At 36.7% G+C, this 22,568-nt stretch overlaps 2 protein-coding genes across 2 annotated transcripts; both read left to right on the top strand.

Annotated features, from left to right (window-relative positions):
- Positions 1-389: 389 nt before the first annotated feature.
- Positions 390-10,218, top strand: LOC105047306 (probable acyl-[acyl-carrier-protein]--UDP-N-acetylglucosamine O-acyltransferase, mitochondrial). Its single transcript, XM_073259055.1, is given in 12 exon segments — positions 390-812; positions 910-924; positions 927-988; positions 1,941-2,065; positions 2,664-2,731; positions 2,734-2,771; positions 5,123-5,215; positions 5,288-5,404; positions 5,504-5,587; positions 6,309-6,413; positions 8,822-8,908; positions 8,980-10,218. Coding segments are annotated over 12 exon segments (1,011 nt in total). The 5' UTR covers positions 390-715; the 3' UTR covers positions 9,100-10,218.
- A 5,000-nt stretch (positions 10,219-15,218) lies between these two features.
- LOC105047305 (transcription factor MYBS3) lies at positions 15,219-17,198 on the top strand. The gene is made up of 3 exons (XM_010926177.3): positions 15,219-15,703; positions 16,366-16,562; positions 16,625-17,198. The coding sequence occupies exons 1-3, from the start codon at positions 15,400-15,402 to the stop codon at positions 16,967-16,969; spliced, it is 846 nt and encodes a 281-aa protein (XP_010924479.1). The 5' UTR covers positions 15,219-15,399; the 3' UTR covers positions 16,970-17,198.
- Positions 17,199-22,568: the final 5,370 nt, after the last annotated feature.

The raw sequence follows: 22,568 nt of genomic DNA, 5'->3' as shown, positions 1-22,568 counted from the left end.
GTGGGAAGGCAAACAACGGAGATGGAGGATAAATGGGGCGTTGGGCTTGAGTGGCTATTGTAGGGAGGCATGGACTGTGGGGTGGTGAGTGGCGGGCGCGATCGATAGAGAGAGATGGCGGGGATAGGCGAGCGCAGTGGGAGAAGCGGGCGGCGGCAAGGAGGAGCCACGAAGAAGATGAGAAGGAAGAAGAATTTAAAAAATATTATTTTTTAAAATAATAATAATAAAAATATAAAAATATAATATAATATTTTTAATATTTTTTATAATAAAAATATTATTAAAAAAATACTGCAGCAAACTCCTTGTATGTTAGTACGTTGCTGTTTGGGGGCAGGGTCAGTTATGGTGGGTGTATGTTTGTTATATTGCCGATATGTGAGTTATATGGGGGTTGGTTATGTATTGGACTCTCTTGTATTTGGTTTGCAGTAATATAAGCTTCAGCTCCTCACTGTTATCCGGAAAAAAAAAAAAAAATCCACATCAATTGCATGGATGGAGAGCATATAGCACTGGCATCAGAGAAGAATTCGGCAACTGATGGTGGAGTCTCAGCCATCCATCACATAGCACACTCTGTTAGTACAAGCACGTGCCCGACACAAGCTTGAAGCCCTGCACGACGCGTGCGTCTATTTAACGCGCTCCCGTGGCCTATTCTTCTTCCCGCACCGACTTTCCCCTTCGTTTCAAACCCTCGGGTGGCGCCATGCTCGCCTCGAGAGCCCTCCGCGCCCTCTCCGTCTCCGGCGGCCTCTCATCTCTCGCCGTCCGGCGAGGGTTCTCGCCGCGTCGGCTCCATCGAGGTTCTTGTTCCTTATCCTCAGCTAAAAACCATTTAGTTGATGCCCGAAATCGTATCTTTCCCCCTATTGATCTATGCTGGAACTTCTTTGCTACCAGATTGTTCGGAAAAGAGAGTGAGGAGTCCAGTTTCATTCATCCGACTGCTGTTGTTCATCCCGATGCTGTTCTTGGACAGGTTCTCTCTGATTTCCCCTCCTTTTGTCGTTGTTTGATTCAAGTTTTTGGTTTGTTCCCGACTATATTCGGTCATGTTCGTTTCATCTATTCAAGTAGAAGCAATTGCATTCGATTTTGTTGATATGTTTCTTGTTATATTGGCCGATAAAACTTCGGTCTTGTAGAATACAAACTCATCGGAATTATTCTGCCTTTAACTAAAAGAAAATAAAATCTAATTTTTGACATGTACTGACCAGAGTGATACTTTGAGTTTTAGTATAACTGAAAGAACTCCATGGTGTAGTGCTTTGAATTCAAATTAATTATGCATAGGTTTATGTGGCTTCCAGGTGAAGAAGTAATCCATGCTTCATTCATAGAGTTTTTCAATTCGATAAATTGACCAGAAGGTAACGAAGGTCTGTTTGATCAAGAGGGCCTAGTGCTTATTGACTAGATAGGAAGTTCCTTACGGAGTGAAACTTTTTTCTTCCAGATCGGGAGGGGCTAACACCCATCTGCTACTAATTGTACCCACCCAATGCCGCTAGGCCGGAGTCTAGCCCTAGGTGGACCGAGTCAAAGCTCATGGAAGCAGGGCTTTTTTAATCAGGGTTGAACTGAGGGTTGATGCCACCTAGAATTGAACCCCCGCCCCCTTGCCCAAGGGTTAAGAGTTGATACCACCCGAGCAAGCACTTAGTGGTCCTGTTAGGTGAAACTGATTAAGCTGATCCATTAGGGCCACTCTAATCTCGATGTTTTAGGTTTGAAATCCTGTTAAACTGGCCTATCTCATAGATGTCCCACTAAAGGTCATTCATCCTTGTCTTACAGTTAAATCAAAAAATGATGCAACAGTTGAGATATTTATGTTATATGTTTGTTGAGTGAAAGCTCATTAATTTCCCAAAACAGATTGTCAATTGTAAAAAACTTGCTTACCGCTTATTTTGTGGCATCCGCAGGGTGTTTCCATTGGTCCTTTTTGTACGGTGGGATCTGCTGTAAAGATTGGTAATGCTTGCCAATTGCATGCAGGGAGCCATATCATGGGAAACACAGAGTTAGGAGAAGACTGTACTGTTCTAAAGTAAGTCTGCAACTGCTGTTTTCATCTTCTATTGTTTTTATGCGGGAGACATTGATATACTGTAGAACTAGTATTACATTCACTCTGGTCTTAAATATAATCTTTGCTGGGTGGATGACTCAATAAAAAGAGACTAAGAATTGGAATATAATTTTTCACATACAGGGTAAATGCCATTAATTTATCTTTTAGAGGTTTTTTATTTGTTCTCTTAATCATTATTTGGTATGTGAAAAATATGTAGAAATATGATCTTAGTTGCACAAGGAAAAAAGGCTGGAAGTGGCTGGTTAAGTGGCCTTTTGTTGATTTGACCAAAAATATCTGGAATTTTAATTTTTCCTGAACTGGGTAAGAGTTCAGTTTTGGCTGGGTTGGGCCAGATGCAATCATCCAGTGCTGTTTGTCTCTTACAATACTGGCTCCTAGAAAGCATATGCAAACTTAGAAACTTTCATATGTATATGTACTACTTTTTTCTAACCTTTTGAACCCATTGTGCATTGCATATCACTTTGAAATGATTATCTGTCCTGATTCCTATTCTAGTTCTTTTTATTTTGTTTTAGCCAAATTGGAGTTTGAAACGGTTAGACAGTGGTGCTATTGTTGGTGCAGATATACCAGGTAGAACAATTATTGGAAATAACAATGTTATTGGACACCATGCGTGGTTGGAGTAAAGTCCCAAGATTTGAAATATAAGGTACTCCCAATGACCAGTGACATGCTATATGGTGCTTGGATGCTATTTTTATTGTTTTGTGGCAAGTATTGTTATGTTATACTACATTTCAAAGTTTTGGCCGCCTTTTTCCTAGTAAGAGGTGCCTTAAAGTTTCAAAGTATTTTGTTTTTATGTTTGTTTTGAAATTTTGTGTTAAGATTTTTCTCCATTATGTTGAATTTAAAGTTTTCATGAGTCTGAATTGAATCTCTACTAGACTTGCAAAGGAGCATATAGAAGCTTGCAAAACATAAATTTCAGCAAGTCGTTTGATAGTAATGACCATCAAGCCTCAATCATCTAGGCTTAACTGACGGTCATCAACAGTGATAAGCATACAAGTTGACAAGTCAAAATACCTGTTATAACTTCCTAAAATTGCCAACATAAATCTGTTACTGGCATCTGTTTTTGCACATTTGCCTTTCCCTCATTTCTTAAGAGCTTATCAGTTTCAGATCCTATAGGATATTATCACAAGCATGGAGGTTGGAGCTATTTTTTTCATGTACCATGAGCTAAGTGGCTTAGAGTGAAAAAAATAGATTAGCATAAGCATGCATGTTGAGACAATGTTTATGAAGGTGAGAATTAAGGATTAAGGTTGGTGTTAGGTGTCAAGTGTGGTCTGCCTACTGCCTATCATATAACATCATTCAGACACCCTACATGCATTGGCATAAGATGATAGACTCCCAAAAGATACCTAAAAATATCTGTTAACAAATAAATTCAAATATAACATTCTAACTCATATAAAAGGTCTGTAACCCTGTTTTTTTGCTGATACATGTCCAAAAAATTTGATACATATACACATGCACATACACATACACATATATAAAAGCTACACAGGAACTAGCATGAACTAGAATGGTATGAAATCAAACAAGGAATGCTAAATACAAAGAAAAAACCACATGAAAAACATGTTGTTACTTGATAGCTGATATACTAAAATGTGGTCTAAGATATTCATCTTTTTGCAAGAATGATACCGCCAATAAATAAACAATATGAAGCAAGATGAGCACAAAATGCACTTCTGTCAGCATGTAGCCTAGCGTTTCAGTGATATGTTCTCACAAAGACCACCCTTGTGCAGTATTGATCAATATTGTGGGTAATACTATATTCACCCTGCTTTATTATTTTGACTCTTCATTGACACAATGTATATGAAATCCTTGAAATCCCATTCAAATTTGATCGGTTGGGGAAGCAGGATCAAGTCCAAGCAAAACTCATATGTGTCAATGAAGATGGGTTTGGCATATCCTAGTGCACTATTTTGGCTTTATTTGTATTGGTAGTTCTACGTGCACTGGTTTGGCATCATGCACTAATATTTGTCACAACATAAATTAGTTTAGCATTGCGGTATCAACTCAAGGACTTGTTTGATTAAGTAAATTGATTGTATGAGAAAAAAATGAAGTGCAAACAAATCGAGTTGTGCTGAGCTTTAGGCTACTGGATTCATGCACACTAAAGCAGTATTACCATGCATAGTGCTAGAACTAATGCACATAAAGTAGTGGTCATGTATATGGTGACAAAATAGGTGCAGGGACTTGGTCAGGATGCTCTAAAGAGTTATGAGGTTTATGCTGCAATATTCTAAAAGAGAAGGACATATCTTCAGTTCAAAAAAACAAAAAAAGGTTAGGATAATTATGAAAAGAAATCTCTTTCCTTAATCTTTGCTCACCCTCCAGTTTAGCCTCTTACGATGGCTTTAAAATCAATTCCATAAATTTGGTGAAATAAATTGTGTTGTTAGTATTATAATGTTCCCTTTTCCTTCTTTTTATATCTAACACTGAACACCCCCTGAGGTGTAGTCCTGGCTCTGCCCTTGAATCTCTTTAAGCCTCCTTTCGCATTTTGGTATGCTTAATTTGTAGCTTTTGTGGGGCTAGAGTGCATAGATCTGGGCAGTTGAAGCCAGTTCTGGTCTCCGATGATGTATTTGTAGGTTTTTATTTACTTATGGTTTTTTGCATGTCAATGTTACCCGAAATGTTATGTTTGTTTGTATCCATGATTTATATAATCAGAAAGAGTTAAATATGGTGGATTCTTGTAAATAACACAACATATAGAAACCCTTCAGAACTTCTCTTGGCAGTAGACATGTTGTTTGTATCATGTTCACACGTGCATATCAAAAAAACGAAAATTGTTTGACATTTTTCCATCTGCAACAAATCCCCTTCCCACCTTTTGTTAATTTTTTAAAAGTGTTATATGTATGTATATTTGTATTGATATCATGTTTATGTGTTTCTTCATGAACAAACCACTATAAGACCTGTTGCTTGTTTTAGCCAGGGGATGAGTGTTTTCTACATGTTGGCAGCGACAATGACATCAGAGAATATAGCTCCATTCATCGATCTTCCAAATCAAGTGAATCAACGGTATTTTTAAAACTTATATTTGTAAACTTTTTTAATATATTACTGTCTCACTGATTAGCATTCAATATATAGGTTATTGGTGACAACAACCTTATTATGGGATCTTGTCATATTGCTCATGACTGCAAGATTGGTAACAACAATATTTTTGCTAATAATACTCTATTAGCTGGCCATGTGGTGGTGGAAGTGAGTTATTCCTTTGTCTTTATTTTAAAGGTTGCCCAATTTAATTGTTTTCTCTAAATAACACTAGCTGATTGAAGTCAATAAATGCTTTCGTTGTAGGACTATGCTCATACTGCAGGGGCTATTGTTGTTCATCAATTTTGTCACATAGGATCATATTCTTTTGCCGGTGGGGGTTCTGTGGTATGTTAACCTTTTGGCTATTGACCCTATTCATTCATCTTTGTTCTCTGTTGTATCGAAGAAAAAATTCTGATTTGAATCAAGGGTTCATGTATCATGCCTGCATCTGTCAGGGCTTAGCTTGGTAACTGCATAGATGAGCATGAACAAATCTGTCATGTATAACTCCAAATATATGAGAAAAATTGCTTAATTACTAATATAGGCTACTAATCTTGGCTCATAATGATTATAGATATAGAACAATAAGTTAATTCTAATACATATTCTTGGAATGAATCCCCTTGGACATGCTGTTGCTATCGATAGATCTAGCTATATATATACAATGATACTATCACTACTGCTAAATATACATTTAAAGGTAATACAGAAGAATTTAGGATAGAAACACTCAAACAAAAACCAGGGTACTGAGGATGTGTCCAAGAAAACTTGACTGCATTGACATTACACCTATACTTCTTTGCATATTGTCAGACACCAATACACCAGACAATGGAGGGATACCTTTAATACTAGGTTGATATGTACCTCTAAAATATGAACTATGTATATCATGCTAGCAAGGTCTCACCAGATCATATGATACTTAATGTGCCTTTTGTTTAAACCTTGGTTTGAATATCAGTTATTACCATGTTCTGAAATATTAATGAGGTGATAATTACTTGCACATATAGTTTCGATGCTATTTATTAATTCAATTTTATGCAGACAGATTACACAAGATGTACCAAAGTACATGATGGTTTCTGGTGATAGAGCAGAGCTTCGTGGTTTGAATCTAGAGGGGCTTAGACGGCATGGATTTTCAAGCATGGAGGTCAGTCATATGTACTTATGTAGAGCTTATTGATCTCTGTTGTTTTCAGAATTTATTTGGATTTGTATTACTAAAAAAAGAACCATAAAATTATTTCAGTTTACATTAGTGAGAAATAAATCATGAACCTCATTCTATGTCTTACAAATCCAATTGCTTGTGTTCTGGGCTTTAGTCCAGACAGGCCTTTATTTAACCCAGCCTTCTATCACAACCCAAGTGCTTATACACCTTGATCTTTCTCTAGCTTAAATCGCAATTCTAAGCAGGGCTTGTGACAAAGGATAAGCCTATATTAGGTCCTATCTGACTCATATTGCTTGGGACAGATTGCATGTCTCTGCATGCACTTGTACGTGCATGTGTGTGTGGGAAGAGAATCTGGAAAAGAGTGTCATCTCTCGAAGACAATGGCATTCCTATAATTCCACTAATTTGCTGTTCCCTTATACTGACAAGTGGCTCACCCAAGTGAAATAGAAGAAACTAATGTCTTCATGAAGGAAGAAATACATATTATAATAAATTTTGGAAAATGCTTTGGGTGCCTATTAGTGGGCAAGAAAAGTTCCTTATCCTGATGCAATAGTGGTTTGGCAACATTGTGTCCAACCACCCACCGTGTATCACACCAATCCCTGCAAGCTACACCGATGCCCTTTTACTGTGTGGCAGGAGGATCTTTTCATGTGCATAAAATGGGTGCCCTGTAGCATCACTCAACAATTTTTATGTTTCTTCTGTCAAAGATCAAGACCCAGTCATTAATCTATGTGGGAAGGAAGCAATATGCATCTGTTAAGGATGGTACAAATTGGAAATTTTTCAGGGCATTCAGTTTGTAGACATCCGGGCTAGAAGTGAGCAATGGTATGTAAGATGGATTTTGCTTCATTTCAAAATAGTCCATGTACAGGGCAATTTGACTTTGTATCTTTCTAATGTACCTACTAAGCAATCACATGCGCATACATATCCCACTAGGTGTTTTTGAATACTTCAATTCCTGTTTATTTCTCGAATAATACATCAATTAAGGCAAGCTCTTGTCCATCTTTCTTTCAGTAGAGTACAATGTTCTAAGACACTGTGGGATGCAGGCAGTCAAAGAATCGCTAGCGCATTTGCATTATGTGGGCACATATGTGGTTAGTATTATAAATATCTAAAATGAATACAATATACCAAATACAATTATAATAGTAATATTTATAAGTAATGTTTATATTAAATTAACAATAACATCGAGCAATTATTATTAGTACCGAATTCTTTGTAGCAATAATTGTAGTATAATCAATACATTGATATTAGAAATATACGCATAAATCGCTTAATTGAAACCCACATCCAAAACAACCATTAGGTTTGTTTGCATGGGCCTGTATAAGAGTGGCTACATAGATAGTCGTATGGTACTAAAAGGGCCACATATATGGTTGCATAATAATAAATAGGTTGCATGCATACCTGCACAATGCTAATTCTGTAATATATGTGTCCACAAAGTACCAAGTAAATCATCTTTTTGGCTCATATATGACCTAACTGCACATAGAAGTTGCATATAGGATACACGGTGTGGTTAGGAGACCACATATGCATATCCGGCTGCATATGTGGCCTTATGCACCACATTTTAAAAGAATAGTAGAGTATCAGTTCATGTAGGATATATCCTTTTTTGAGCATGCCACTTCAATGGTGCTTGGGCATTATCATACAACCTCGAGCATAGTCTCTCAAAGATATTACTTATAAATGTCATTTCAAAAAAACAAAGTCATGAGAATATTTTCTATGATTGCATAGCCAGCACTGTTGGAGATGAAGTAACATTTTCTACCGAACTTTCCAACTGGGTATTTCTGTTGACTCACTAACTTCCAGTTGCCATCTTAATTTGCATATTAGTATGATAAAATTTATGTCTGCTGGAGCATAAATCCTGAACAATTGGTTATCAAGTTTGCCCTAATTAACTAGAAAGGAATTTAATCAAGTTATGGATATCACCAAGTGGGGATAATTTGTTAAGCCTCCTGTTAGGAATGGATGTATCAGAGTGATTGTTCTGCAGTTCACAGTTATTATGAATTCATTTGGTCAACCACATTTTGTGGTCTTATTATGTTTTTAATGAACTTGATGTCTTATTATTAGAGCAGTGATATTGGATAGTACTGGATCTCATTCAATGGTCAACTTATCTGTTAGTTTGATTCGAGTATGACCATTTGTTCCTGTTTCCAAAGAATAAATTGTTATTTCTGATTGAACCCATATTCTTTTTTTGGTTCAATTCCAATTCATCTTCTCTAACCCATCTTCTTCTTCTTCTTCTTTTTCAATTCCAATTTATCCAATTTTATCTTATTTTGAATTGTTGATTGTTTGGGAAATTAAAGGTTAGAGGCATGAGGAGAGCTTACCAAAAGATATTCATGTCCAGTGATATGAACCCAGGGGGCCTGGATGACCGACTTGCTGAAGTGGTAAAGACACGTATGACCATTCTATTTAATCCTCAATATTACTTAATAATAGAAGTGATCTAACTTGACAGGAACAAGACAAAGAATTAGCTGAATTTTCTGCTGTGTCTTCTATGGTGCAATCTATCCGCAATTCATTTCAGCAAAGTCGTCGTGGAATATGCAAGTTCAGAAATTGGAGTGGTTCTTGAAGACTTGATAATGGTGGCTTTTTCCCATGTCCTTTTGGTTGGCAGTTTCTCAGTATCTAGATGAAAGACAAATCTGACTTTAATATCGACTTTCAAAGTATAGTTGGAGCCTTACATGATAACTATTCAAATCACAGCATGAAAATTCCAGCATAGTTTTTTTGTATGTATGCAATTATCTACCAATCCTGCATATTGCGTTGTTGCAATCCTAATTCCCACAACCGTTTCATCATGTGTAGTTTGTTGCATTTCTGGTTGAAGCTTTGGATTTTAGACATTATTTCCTTAAATGTCATGAAATAATTTCATCTTGCGTGATTATAACAAGTCATGATTATGATATTACGTCATGGCTAAAGTCATGATATTATTTAATAAATAGTATTCTGACATATGCCTGAACTAATGCTCTTGTAATTTTACCATCATTCTTTTCCAATCATCATTTCATTTTCCTTCGTGTTTACCTTTCTGCTTATGCTGTTCACTTGTTTCTGTACACACTGCATGCTTGCTGAATCCTGTATGAAGACTTGTTCGAAGTGGCAGTAGATGTAGCAGTCTATCATGTCCATTTAGTCGTATATCTGCTATCTTTATCTTTTAGTTCACGTTTCGAGGATGGTATGGGTATTTCTCTTATCAATCTCCTTTGTTTCTTTGGTCAGGTTTGGTGGTTCAAGCAATATAACAATGATGGATTCAAGTGTGGCTATCATCTCTTCTTCCTTCAAGTTTGTTGTATTGCATCATTGAGTTGAAAACCTTCACTTCGTGTCTGTAATAGCTCCAAATATAGGATATAAAAAGAACCTTCTCCCTTCATGCCGGCGTATAGAGGGTAGGAATCAGTCGCTGCCAATTACCATCAGTGTATTCTAATTCATTGTATTTCTTTCATGGTGGCTTATATTTAGTTTGCACTCCATCTTCTTTATTTCTTTCATCAGTTTTGTGCTCTGATTTGTCAACTCCCAAGTTTGTAGTCACTCTTTAGTATGTAACCATGTGTGACCTGTAATTAGGGAGCTTATATTGCAATGCTGAGCTTTATCTTCCTCTCATTTCTAAATTGAAAGCAATGAACTCTGGATTGAGTTCCTGTTTTGCTATACTTATGTAATCGAGTTATGATGATTTAATTTGTCATGCTTGTGTAAACTGCTGCTTTCTGTTTGAACATTGCTGGCGTGTACAAAAAGTTTGGTACAGGGGCAGTGGGATTTGGCAGTCTATCCTAAAATCAAATTTCTTTCTGTACCATCAGGTAGGTGGATGTTAGGCCAGGATGTATTGATCATTGAGGACTAGCATCAATGTAATGTGCTAAATAGGTCGCTATATTGAGGTAGGCGGCCACAATTTGATGTGGATAGTTCTTTAATCATGTAGCTGAACTTCACATCTTTTAGTTGCTATGCTGTCTTACTTTGAAGCCCGTAATGAAGGATGAGTTGTTACACCCTTAGAACCTTTTAATGTAAGGCACCATCGTACAAGTAAGACAGCACAGCATAGAATTGATCAGAGTTAATGACCTAAAAGAAAGTCAGTATTTGTAACATATGGAGTGGGGTGAACGGTTGTGGAATGATGGATGCTGCACCAAGAAAAACAAGCATGTTAGTATTTAACAGGAGGCTTTAGTAATCTTTGTGCTCAGCTAAAATCTATTGGACCTTGTCTTGGAGAACTTGTTTCTGAGTGGAATTACGTGTACCATGCACCCCCACAACACCTACCCCACACCACGCGCGCGCACGCACGTACAAAAAAAGAGAAAAAAAAAAAAAAAGATACATGTACTACAAAACTTTTATTTTTATGAATTTTCATCAATGAAGGAAAGCATTGTGGAACTTATGAGCATGGCTCTCCGGACATTCATATACTTCAAATGAGATTACCTAGAACTGTGGGATTTGAAACGTCTAAGGTTCATAGAATTTTCATTGTATGAACCAGATAATAATTCGGTTCCGCACCCCTCCTCCAAATGAATGTTCCAGGTTTAAATAGTTGGATAAAAATTTAAACTCGTGAGTGCTAATTTTTTTAGTACTCGATTCTCGTCAAATCCACCCGACGGTAGCGCGCATTAATTTCTGATTCCCTATTTTTTAGGTAAAGAGACACTGCCAAGTATAAATTATAGATGAAAAATGTTCAACCATTACCAACCGTAGTGCTATCACAGCTGTAACCTGTCATGATATACAAGTTTCAACATGTGACGGTACGGAAATTTCAAATTTTCAAATGGAGCTTTCAATGTCGTATAATGGGTAGGTTAATATTTCTCTAGCTTTAGGAGAACGCTATTCATAAGGAGGGAATGCTAATTTTTTTCATCGAATATTATACTTGATGTCCATGAGGGGTAAAATAGCCAAAACTTCTCCTATTTGCACCAACCAGATCAACACAAAATAGAAGGGCAATATTATCCATTTTCCTCTTACAAGAACAAAATTGCCTGTATACTTTCTTCGAAACATCATTGTTTAATCAATTTTATAATTTTCTCAGTAGGATGCGTTTCTTTGCATCGGTAACTAAATAATATCCAACCACCCATACTCTTGCTATTGTGGCGTTACCAATCATTCTGAACATGAGCCACTCGGTCCATAAATTTTTCCCTCCATGTTAATTTGATAATGAAGGGAGAAGAATCCAACACAACCGTACAACAACTTGTGTGTGAGATGGAGACATTAATAAATAAGGGAGGGTTTTTCTTTTGGATAAAGAATAAATAAATAAATAAATAAGGGAGGGTTGGTGATGTATCTTGTAGCGTAAACGCAGCATGTGTATGGTTTCGTCTTTATCAAATGGGAATGGAAGGCCAATGAGATTTGAGTTGGTGGGGTCTTGAAGGGTTGAAAGTGACCCATGTGGTGGTGCTCCTCATCAACACCCATCAGGTGATTATGATGTCATTCCTTCTTTAATCCCAAGTTTTCTATAATTATAAACAAATCAACCTGATTTGTTTCTTAAGCAGAACTTTCTCTAAAAACTATATAAGAATTGGTTAGAGGAGATGTCCTTGTCGAGCAGAAGAACCATATGAATTGATTCAATAATCCTGATCCATGGAATTAACTATGATCACCCGCTCGCTTTGTTAGATAAATATTTAAAGTTGATATTGACATAATTATTCAATTAAGTTCATGGCAATTGCTTTCAGTGAACAGAATAACATGTTTCGATGCATCATGGTGCACCACTTAATGACAAAAAAGTGTTACAGGTTAATCTTATGAGTTAAATAATATCGTGGCCAGTGCATCATGCTGATCATGGCTTCTATTTGACAGAATGAGTTGACATGCATTGCCCGAAACTGGATTCTCGATAAGAATATTGCATCAAGATGCAAAAAGTATAATGATGTTTTCTCCAATCACCATTTGCAGGGGTGCCGGCGCTGCAATGCAGATTTAGGCTATCTAGTGCTTTAAAAGCTGAAACCCAGCAACTGCAAGATAATGTCAACTTCTGAAAATCTCAAGAATTGGTGGATGCTCTTTTCTTTTTTTCAGGTAAGTTGGTGGATGCTCTTTAGTTTAACAAGGATCAAATTATGGATAGGTTAGGTCCCTTTGTTCAGGGCATTAACAGGCTTTTTAGGGTCCAAAGATGTAGACACAAAGAGAGGAAGCATAGAAATGCTGACTTGCTAATGAAACAAATCATGGTTAAGACCATGGTGGGCACTCTAAATTTGGAATCTGCAGCACTGGTTAGGCTCAACAAATCTTAAACCACAAACCAAGCAATTTTTGCAGTTCTAGAAATTTGAAATTTTTATATCTCAATCAAATAAATCTATTAATTCGATCATCCATTTATGACCACTTGGTGTACAAGAAGAAAAGCCTCAATGATAGTTTCTGTCCCTTTTTTTTTAATCAAATGTAAAAGATGGGGCATCCTTTCCATCATTCATTATCGGAATAAAGTCTTCAGTTTTTTTAATCCCTGTTGATCATGATTTTCTATATGGGTTCTTGATATCAGATGGCCCACTATGCACTTTGACATCAATATTACTGAATGACTTAAGGCCTCAGATTGTTCGAGTTGTTCGCAATGATGTAGTAGTGGTAGTATGATTATGTAGGAGATCTCATCTATCATAATAAAAATCCAGTCCTTTTGCAAGCATGTGCATTGCAGTGCGGTGTGTTCCATGTCAGCCGGCCCTTTCCACCAAATTCAGTAGATGAGTTCAAGGCAAGGGATATCTTGGCATAAACCTTGCTGAAAATTACCTCCACAAGCATCTCAGATGTTGGACTGTACTGCTTTGGAGCCTTTGCAACCCAACAATAAAACTTCCCCCACTTGGCATTTACTTTGGATCTGAATGCTGTGTCTTACTTTCCCACCAACTTTAAGGAAAGCCCTAAGGTGGCATATGACCTATAGAAGAAACAAAGCCTTCAGCTACTTTCCTTGAAAATGTCGGAAGGTGAAGAAAGTTAATTAGAAAGAGATCAGGTGAAAAGACTTCATAGGAATTAACATAGTAGTATCTAAAAGGTTTCATATTTGATCACCAACCATATATTGGATTCTCTAATCTAATATAACATGGGATATTACCTTTTAATTGTTCTGCTCTTTGATGCGATATTAAACAGTGCTTGTTATCTAAATAAGCAGTTGATGGCCATCTTATCTTCCCAGAAAGGCATATAAATATTGGTCACCATTCACAGGTGATTAGCACTTAGCACCTTGTATTATTGTATTACTTATTAGATTGGAAAGTAAAGGAGCATTTGGGTTGTTATCTAAAGCAGATAACACATAAAGAGTAGTGATTCAGTCTCATCAAAAAGCAAAAGCACATAAAAAATCCCAGCTCGAGGCATTAGTATAATAAAGCACTTCAGAAAGCTAGTGAACAAAAACAAGTCACTCAGTGAGGACTTCCTCAGCAGCATTTTTAAACTTTTTATCCCATCATTTTTAAATGTTTATCCCAGAAAGAAGATGCCTGCAAATATGATCACACAATTGGAGTATGAAAGTGGGGGCTTTTTTTAAAGTACAAAGGAGCTGTGTATATTTTTGTACTCCCAACTTGGGCATACATGGAATCATGAAAGCTATTAACTAATGTCGGTTGTTGAGCTGGCCCATGAGTAATAGTTCCCCCAAGATTAGGCAAAGCAAGGACAAATATCTTCCCAATATCCCATGAGAATCCTATATCACAATGTCCATTTGCATTTCTTTAAGCCTTCTCTGCACTTGCTTGTATGAGAAGAACTTAATTTTCTTTTTCTTTCATTCACATGGTTTGGGCAATGAACTGGTTTTTCGTTAAAACATACTTCACCCACAAGTTTGCCAAGGACTTTGAGAAAAGTTTACACTCGAAGGTGGATAATGTGTCCATTTAACCGACAATGATTTCTAAGTAAAAATCTGGCAACCGATGTTGAATAGCATCTTAATGGAATTTTACCTGAAAATTTTCCTAGTTGAAGTTCAGAATTTGAACTTCCAAAGTCAATGGCAGATACATAATATTTCATTAGCCAATCCATACATAGATCTGTCTATAAGATGGTCAAAGATACTCTCACTGCCTATAAGGATGTATTGAGAATTATGGGGGAAACCAAAAAGAATTCTTGTATTTAGCAAACCAAATAAAATAGTGCCTCACTATCATCCAAATTTCAAACCACTCTTTCCACACCATGTTTGCTCCAGCTACTCACCTTCAAACTATTGGTGTATCTTGTCTTCTTCCAACCACCCCCCAATATCTCAAGACAATATCCCACCACACACAAGTGCAAGCATCTAATATGAGGGATTCCAATGTCCTATCTATAAAAAGAATCTTTCCTCAGCAAAACAGAGAGTTAATTGTATAATTCTTACTTGACAATAGCTCATGAATTGACTTCTGATTGTTAGACTTGGAAAAATTATGCTAATATCCAAATCAGAAGTCCTAGATTTTAGAAGAAGGAGAAAAATAATACACATAAGGTACGTGATCCCATGCGTTCATGTCTAAGTCTACAACTCTACATATGTACACCCACATGCAATAAAAAAGCAGTCACACACATGTAAGAGGCGTCAGTGTGTCACCTATGATGACACAACCCATGATGTGTATGTACAAATAAAACCTGTCCAGCCATCCCTCCCTTGTTTTTGGCTGGTCTTATTGATCCACATCCTCCCTATGACCCAGCAATATCATTAAGACTCCCTTCAAGTGTGTGGGTGTCTCCAGGTTTGTAGAGCTAAAGGATGGGAAGGAAGTGCTCTCATTGTGGGAACAATGGGCACAACTCAAGGACATGCAGCAGCCCAAGAGGTGTGGCCTGTAGTAGTGGACTGAGGCTATTTGGGGTGCATCTCCATATAACTTCCCCTATGAAGAAGAGCTTTAGCATGGAATGCTTGACCTCCTCATCTTATCTTGCTTCTTCTTCTGCTTCCTCTTCATCAACATCTTCTTCTTCACTGGTTTCTATTGATCAAACCACTAAAAAGATTTCTAGCGGTTATCTCTCGGATGGCCTTCTCGGCAGAGTACCAGAGAGGAAAAAGGGTGAGATTCTCTTATTTCTTTCATTCTTTTGCTCGAGGATTTTTCCCCCCCTATTTGTTTCCCCTTGGGGATAAAGATCTAATAAAAATTCAGCAGTATCATGATCATGATGAAGAAGAGACTCTCATTAACTATATGTTTGAATTCTGTGTCTTTTCATCTGATCTTTTCTGTATGTATTGCACCCATAATTCAAGTTTTAGGTATATTAGTGTTATTTTTGTTTTTTCTTTTTTGATATTTCCACATGCAAGCTTGAAGTTTAAATAAATTTTTTAGGGGTCTTTTTATCTTTCTGCTGTGCTTGTGGTATGTACACACACACACATGTATGTATGCATGCATGCATGTATATATGTCTATATATGTGGCTAGTATCATACTTGGACAACTGATATGTGATATTCTGCTGCTCAAAATTGTTTGCAGACATTCTTTCCTGAGTTGCCTCATTTGTATCATTCATCATCTTCATAATAATGAACTAATGGGTCCATAAATCCATACTTCTTGTTGTCTTGATTTTTTTGGTTACCTTTCCCAACTATCCTATTAATACTTTTTAATTTCGTTCTTCTCTGTTCAGCTCTAGTTGCCGACTTTATTCTAATATCTCATCATATTCTCAATTTGGATGATTTAATTGGTCCTATGGTCCTTAGGAGTTCCATGGACTGAGGAAGAGCATAGGTCATTTCTAGCTGGGCTTGAGAACCTTGGAAAAGGAGATTGGCGAGGCATCTCCCGAAACTTTGTCACCACAAGGACCCCAACTCAAGTGGCTAGTCATGCTCAAAAATATTTTCTACGACAGAACAGCCTTAACAAGAAAAACCGCCGATCTAGCCTCTTTGATGTGGTAAATATCATACCTTCCTTCGAAACAAGAGCTTGGATTCGTTCTCATCGCTTCTCTTTCAGGTTGCAAATTGTCATAAGGCAGCTCAAGTCACTGATTCTTCCAAGTTCAAAGAGCCTTCCATCTCAAGTGAAGTGTATGTTCCTACTTTGACAAAAGATTATGGAGCTTCTCAGATCACGATGATCGATCTCAACTCTTCGGAACAAGAAACCCGATTGCCTTCTTCCCTCACACTGATGCCTAATTCATCTGCTTGTCCATTACCACAGTCATCTTTAGTGGAAAGGCCTTGTGTTCACCTCTCACCACTGAATTTAGAGCTCAGCATTTCCTCAACAAGACCCTTGGATCAAAATAATTCATCACCAAATTCTCTCTTTGCCGAGACAATTGGAGTTACCTAAGTGGCTGGAGAAGACATTGAACAGACCACCATTTGGAGTTCAAGTTTCCTCAAGACTCATAACAGTGGAAGGAGAGGTTATACGACCATAAGATCCTACATTATTATATAATTAATTAAGGTATATGTACGATCACATGCTAGAGGGGCAAGGCTTTCACTACATATTTGAGTTTGATTTCCATGATGTTTTAATGAATTTACCATCACTCTTGGAACCTTTTGAAACATGATTGCAAGCTCAGCATCTCACAAAGCTGTCAAAGTGAAGTCGACGGCCTCATATTATTGAGGGGGCCAACACAGGAAGAAAATGAAAACCAATCTACTAACCTTGACTTGCTCACCTTGTCCCTAGCACCCCCTAGCTTGGGATATTATGCGCATTTATACATCAAATTAACTTCATGATATGTTCCTTGTGAAGGTGCCCATTTAAGACAAATTCCTTTGTGACTGCGCTTGTTATTTATTTGGAAACAATGTTTGCATAAATGTGGTTTCTTTTTCTCTCCTTAATGTCTCCTCAAACAAAAATGGTGGCTCATGGGACCCAAGCAAATGATTTGGTGGCTTTTCTTGCTATAACCAGGATTAGGTTATGCAGCTGACACACCTGTGTTGTTCCAATGCTAATCTTCTGAATCACTTCCATTTTCCTCAAGTTCATAAAAGTTATTTGTAAATATGATTTTTTCTTCAAATAAAAGTAAATTTAAACTCTATTGACAGTTTAATTCTAGCTTAATGCAGCCATTATTTCCTTATGCCTATCATGACTATTAGATGGCTTTTCATGTGGGATCCCTTCAATAAAAAAAGAAAAAATCAGAGGCATTTGATTCTTTTTTTTATCAGCCCGCAGCAATGCTACTTGATGTCATAGCACAATCAAAATATTTATCCAAATGTGTATGGTGGAAAATCACCTCCTTCTGGTTTGCATTCTGCTCAAGTGGCGGACAGCATATATGCAACATATGATTGCCATCGAGGATGATAAGTTAACATGAAATCATTCTCTGCCTCAGCTTAGCTAGTCGACATCTCTCCCCTCATCCTGCTGGGAGAGATCCAAGGTGAAACCTTGGTGGTGGCATTGCCACAGTAGTTCAGAAAAAATAAAATGGCAAAATGCTTATTTCATGATTGTTTCATCCATTTCTACAGCTTTAGGTCTTGATAATAGAAGGTGCCGCTATCAGAATAACCAATACTTTCATTTACATCGATTCTTCTTTACCATTAGTTCTCAAAAATCTTCTCTATCGCAGCTTCCATACATATGATTTTGTCTCCATTTTCCAATCGTTTTAGATAGAACAACCAATCCTTCATTTTCCATCCATTGTTCTTCCATTAGCTCTCAAAAGATTTTCTTTCTTGCAACTTTCATACATAATTATTTAGTATCATCTTTTATTATTGTATTTGTTCCTTCTCCCTTCGGATGAAAGAGAGGCAAGGCCCACCAAACTGACTTTGATCATGAAACGTAGTGGAGGCATGTAGGATTTGAACCACTTCTGTCGTCTCGGCACCATAGAACTTTACCAGAATAGCAAGCGAGCAACATCCTCCACTTTTCCCATCCCTTTAGACGAATTTGAGTTATTTGACTTATTAAGGTCTCATAGTGCTTGCTAAATCTCCAAAATTTGGCACTTCCAATGTTAAGGATTGTATAAGATAAGACAAAATCTTATCTAGATCACCAAAGAAAATGAATTTTGGTGGTGAGGCATTGATCTGATCTTGAAAGATATATAGGAATTTTCTTAACATATTCTAGCAAAGCAACACAAATAAGAATCCAAACTCAATTTTCAGGAAAAAGAAAGATAAGGAATAATTACAAAAAATGAAATCGATCGAAATAGTGGGGTTTTGTCAAGGGATCAAGAAGGCTTGGTAACCAAGGAAACGTGCATTGCGTGCAAAGGGATAGGCCGTCTACCATATCTCACTTATCCGATAGTTTTAACTGCTATCACACATATGGACGACAAGAGAGAAACCAAAGAGAGAGAGACAGAGAGCCTATCACAAGTGATTTGAAGAACAAGAATAATGTTTCTCATGTGGGCTCCAATATGCACCCTTTTTCTGGTGGCTTGGAGACCTTGGACCACTCTTTTTTGATTGGCCACTTATCGACATCTCTTTCTGGTTTTTATTGTTCAATCCTGTCCTTTGTTGTTTTAGGTGAAGATAGAATTTTGAAACCGACAATGATCCTTCACAAACATTGTAGCCTTAGAGATGGTTGGGATCAATTGGCGATGGCAGTGTGCTGGCACTTGTGGCATGAAAGAAATTCAAGGGTTTTCCTTCACAAACATTCTTCCATCAATGCCACTCTCCAAAAAGCTCTGCTTTCCTTTATTAAATGGGAACATCTTTGCTCTGAAAATCCAAAGAAAATCATCAATTAATATGGAATCTTCTGGGATCTCTCTTGATCAGATAATGTTTAGGTTCTTTGATTCATTCTTCTTTCTGTTTTGACTTGCAATCTAGAGCTTTGTTGTGTTGAAGCTTGTTCATCTACTCTGTAATCTTTACTTTATCTCTTCTTTGGATATTCTTTACCTTTTTAATATAACTGAGGAAAGCTAATTGCTTCCTCCATTTTACCTCAAAAAGAAACCGACAATGATCCTGAAGCTCACAACCAAAGTAGAAGCTTTTGTACAACCTTATTGTAAATCATTATTTACTAATAATTTTGCACCAGCATAGAACCATTTACACCTTTTTGGGGGGTAAGGCTTAAAACAACTCTCAAACAAGCAAATTGACATTAAAAAAAAAAAAGTGTGAATCAAGTGATACTTGAAAACTAGTATACTATTACATAAGTAGTTCATGTTCCTATCTCAGATATGTGCCTACAGTATTTTGGCGATTCTTTCCTTTCTAAGTTGCGAGATCAATCATTGCAAATTAAATCAGAGGTATTAAATTAGACCTTGAATAACCATATTATAAATTTGAGGTCAAGATTTTTCAGCTAAGCCGGCTCCAAATGATGAAGGCCGCTCCTATTCTGTGCTCGAACATCAATCACTTTTGAAGGATGGCGACAGGGGAACTACCATGTCTTGCTACATGACAAATTCAAAAGCGCATCTTGTTGCAATGGACGATACCACCTAATGGATTCTTGGTCCACATATTTCCCCGTGGATTTAGTCCAAGTAATGAACATCAGAGATGGCCAGCAGACATTACAGCTCATGGATATCCTTGTCCTCCTTTTGGACTAATAGCCATTGTGGTCCTGTTTGCTTTCGATGGAAACCGAACGGAAAGATGTGTGAGTGCGAATGGTAAACTGCTGTTTGATCCTTGATGGAAGTCTATCCACGCAAGGGCAAAATGTGTTAGACCTCTGATTACGGGCCTTCACTCCTTTTAATGTGTCGATTATGATGCCATGCCACAGGATCCAGCATATATGCCAGTAAGAGACAGTCCAAGGTTTTATTTTTATGTCCAACAAATAGCTGTTGGATAATAAAATATACTCATTATCTTTTTATTTTTAAAAAAATTGTCCCTCGTGCTATTCTATTTAAGTTTGATTGCTGAAGTGCAACTTGAATGTAAACTATTATGCAAACTATTTATTATATAAATTAACAAAGGTCACCCATATGTTAGTATCTTCAATATTCAGGCATACGGCCCAGCCTTAGAAGAATCCGAGGCCAGTTTAAATATATAAAGAGAAGAAAGAAGCTTTGGCTTTCACATGTTCTGCCACAATGGCAGGAGAAGTTAGGAAGCAGCATTTGTTGCTAGCATTGCTCCAACGCTGTCCCTTCCTTGAAATCCAGACAGGATTCTAAGACTACAAACGAATTGGATATTATCCCACCAAATCCATTTCCTATCCGATTCAGAACAGATTTTGGATAGAAATTCTTGTATGCGATCAAACTTGGATACAGATCCAGATATATACTTGCTGGATATTACATACAAATATGGATAACAAGATTTTTTTTTTTTTTTTTGGGATTCGGAATCGGATACGGATATCAAGGTTCTTTCCAGATTCAAATACGGATATCAAGGTTTATGGCAGCATCAACTTCTAATATATAGTTAAGGTTTATTATATTTATTCAAAACTTGTTCACATTGTAAAACATGGTTATTTTTTTAAATAGATCGTGGTATTTCATATTTTAAAATTAATTGCCATAAACTCAAGCTATGCTGGAGTTCAGTTGTATAAAGCTGTATAATAGGTTCATCTTATCGTTTCATATATATTCTTCATGCATCATTTGCTCATTAGTTACCTGAGGGCATTACATTTGAGGGTACTGAATTCAGGAATTGTATATGTAAGCTCCCTTTATCTATTAGCAGATAATTCTCACCAACACTTTGTTCTCATGGTGCATACCATCATGAAAATAGATGTCTCAATACTCTTTTTATGGCATGCATGCATGAATAAATTTGGGCATGATGGTGGGCGGTTGAGAGAGGGAGAGATCTAAGCAATCAAATTTCTAACATCAAGTTAACCCCTTTGTTGAAATTACATGTTTTTTTATTGGTGATTTTAAATATTAATAATGATACTGATACATTTATCTGAAAAATTACAAGATCTGTTGAATTTATGAGAAGCCATCGAGATATGAAAAGATCAAAAACTGAATGTCCAAATTCAATCGTGCCTTACTGAAAAACATGAATTAATTAACAAACTCCTTTTTTAAGCTTTTCCCTGTAATAGTAGAAGGAAATTTTACTAAAGAAATGAATTGTTAAACCATGTTTCAGAGAGTGCATAATGCGGTGAGGTTAAAAAATGGATGAAATATAATGTGTGATAGAACTTGAGGGTAGAGAATCATAAAATGTCGAAGCAAAGTCTCTGTGCCACTTCATAGTATACTTGATATGAAAAGGCTTACAACATATGCTATTAAATATTATATTTGATATGAAAAGGCTTGCAAAATATGTTATTAAGTATCCACAGCAAGAAGGTATTGTAGAAAATTCTCATTCTATAATCAATAACTGTCAGATCTGCATAAGAATTCTGTTTCAAATGTCAGAGTTGAGACACCAGTAGAATAGTCTTAACTACTTCATAATCCAATTTGTTAAGCCCGACATACATTGTTGACCTTCCCCGTCAGCTTACACTTTTGGGGTCAATTGATTACTCAACATGGTATGAGAGCTCAGTTTTACTGGAGGTCATCAGTTCGAAACCCCCCAACGCCAATTATCTATCTAATTATATCCAGTTATCTGTTGTCATAATTCTTGTCTATCTTTTTCCCTATCAGCTTAAGATATTGAGGTTAACCAATTATTTGACACAATTAAGAAAAAGAGAATCATTGGATTTGGTAAGTCAATATGTGGAAAAGTTTTAGTAGTCTGAAAGTGTTAGAAATAATAAACAAATTTCAAATTAGGTGAACAACAAAAACTGCCATGATGATAATAATTTGCATGACTTCCCACATTATTTTATGCAAGTTGTCTAAGGATCAACATTTAGGATTTCTGAAATTCAGAATGTTCACCTGATGAAACATCAGATAGTTTCTTTCAGCATT

Source organism: Elaeis guineensis, chromosome 6 (genome assembly GCF_000442705.2).
Source record: "Elaeis guineensis isolate ETL-2024a chromosome 6, EG11, whole genome shotgun sequence".
NCBI classification, from domain to species: Eukaryota; Viridiplantae; Streptophyta; class Magnoliopsida; order Arecales; family Arecaceae; genus Elaeis; species Elaeis guineensis.
Note: the sequence above shows the minus strand (reverse complement) of the source record. Positions and strands in the feature narration are given on the sequence as shown.

What these genes read in the sequence shown, in the direction of transcription:
- LOC105047305 (XM_010926177.3), top strand. Translation starts at nt 15,400, where the DNA reads ATGGGAAGGAAGTGCTCTCATTGTGGGAACAATGGGCACAACTCAAGG. An exon ending in AGTACCAGAGAGGAAAAAGG is followed by an intron (nt 15,704 to 16,365) that starts GTGAGATTCTCT and finishes TATGGTCCTTAG; the next exon opens with GAGTTCCATGGACTGAGGAA. An exon ending in GATCTAGCCTCTTTGATGTG is followed by an intron (nt 16,563 to 16,624) that starts GTAAATATCATA and finishes CTTCTCTTTCAG; the next exon opens with GTTGCAAATTGTCATAAGGC.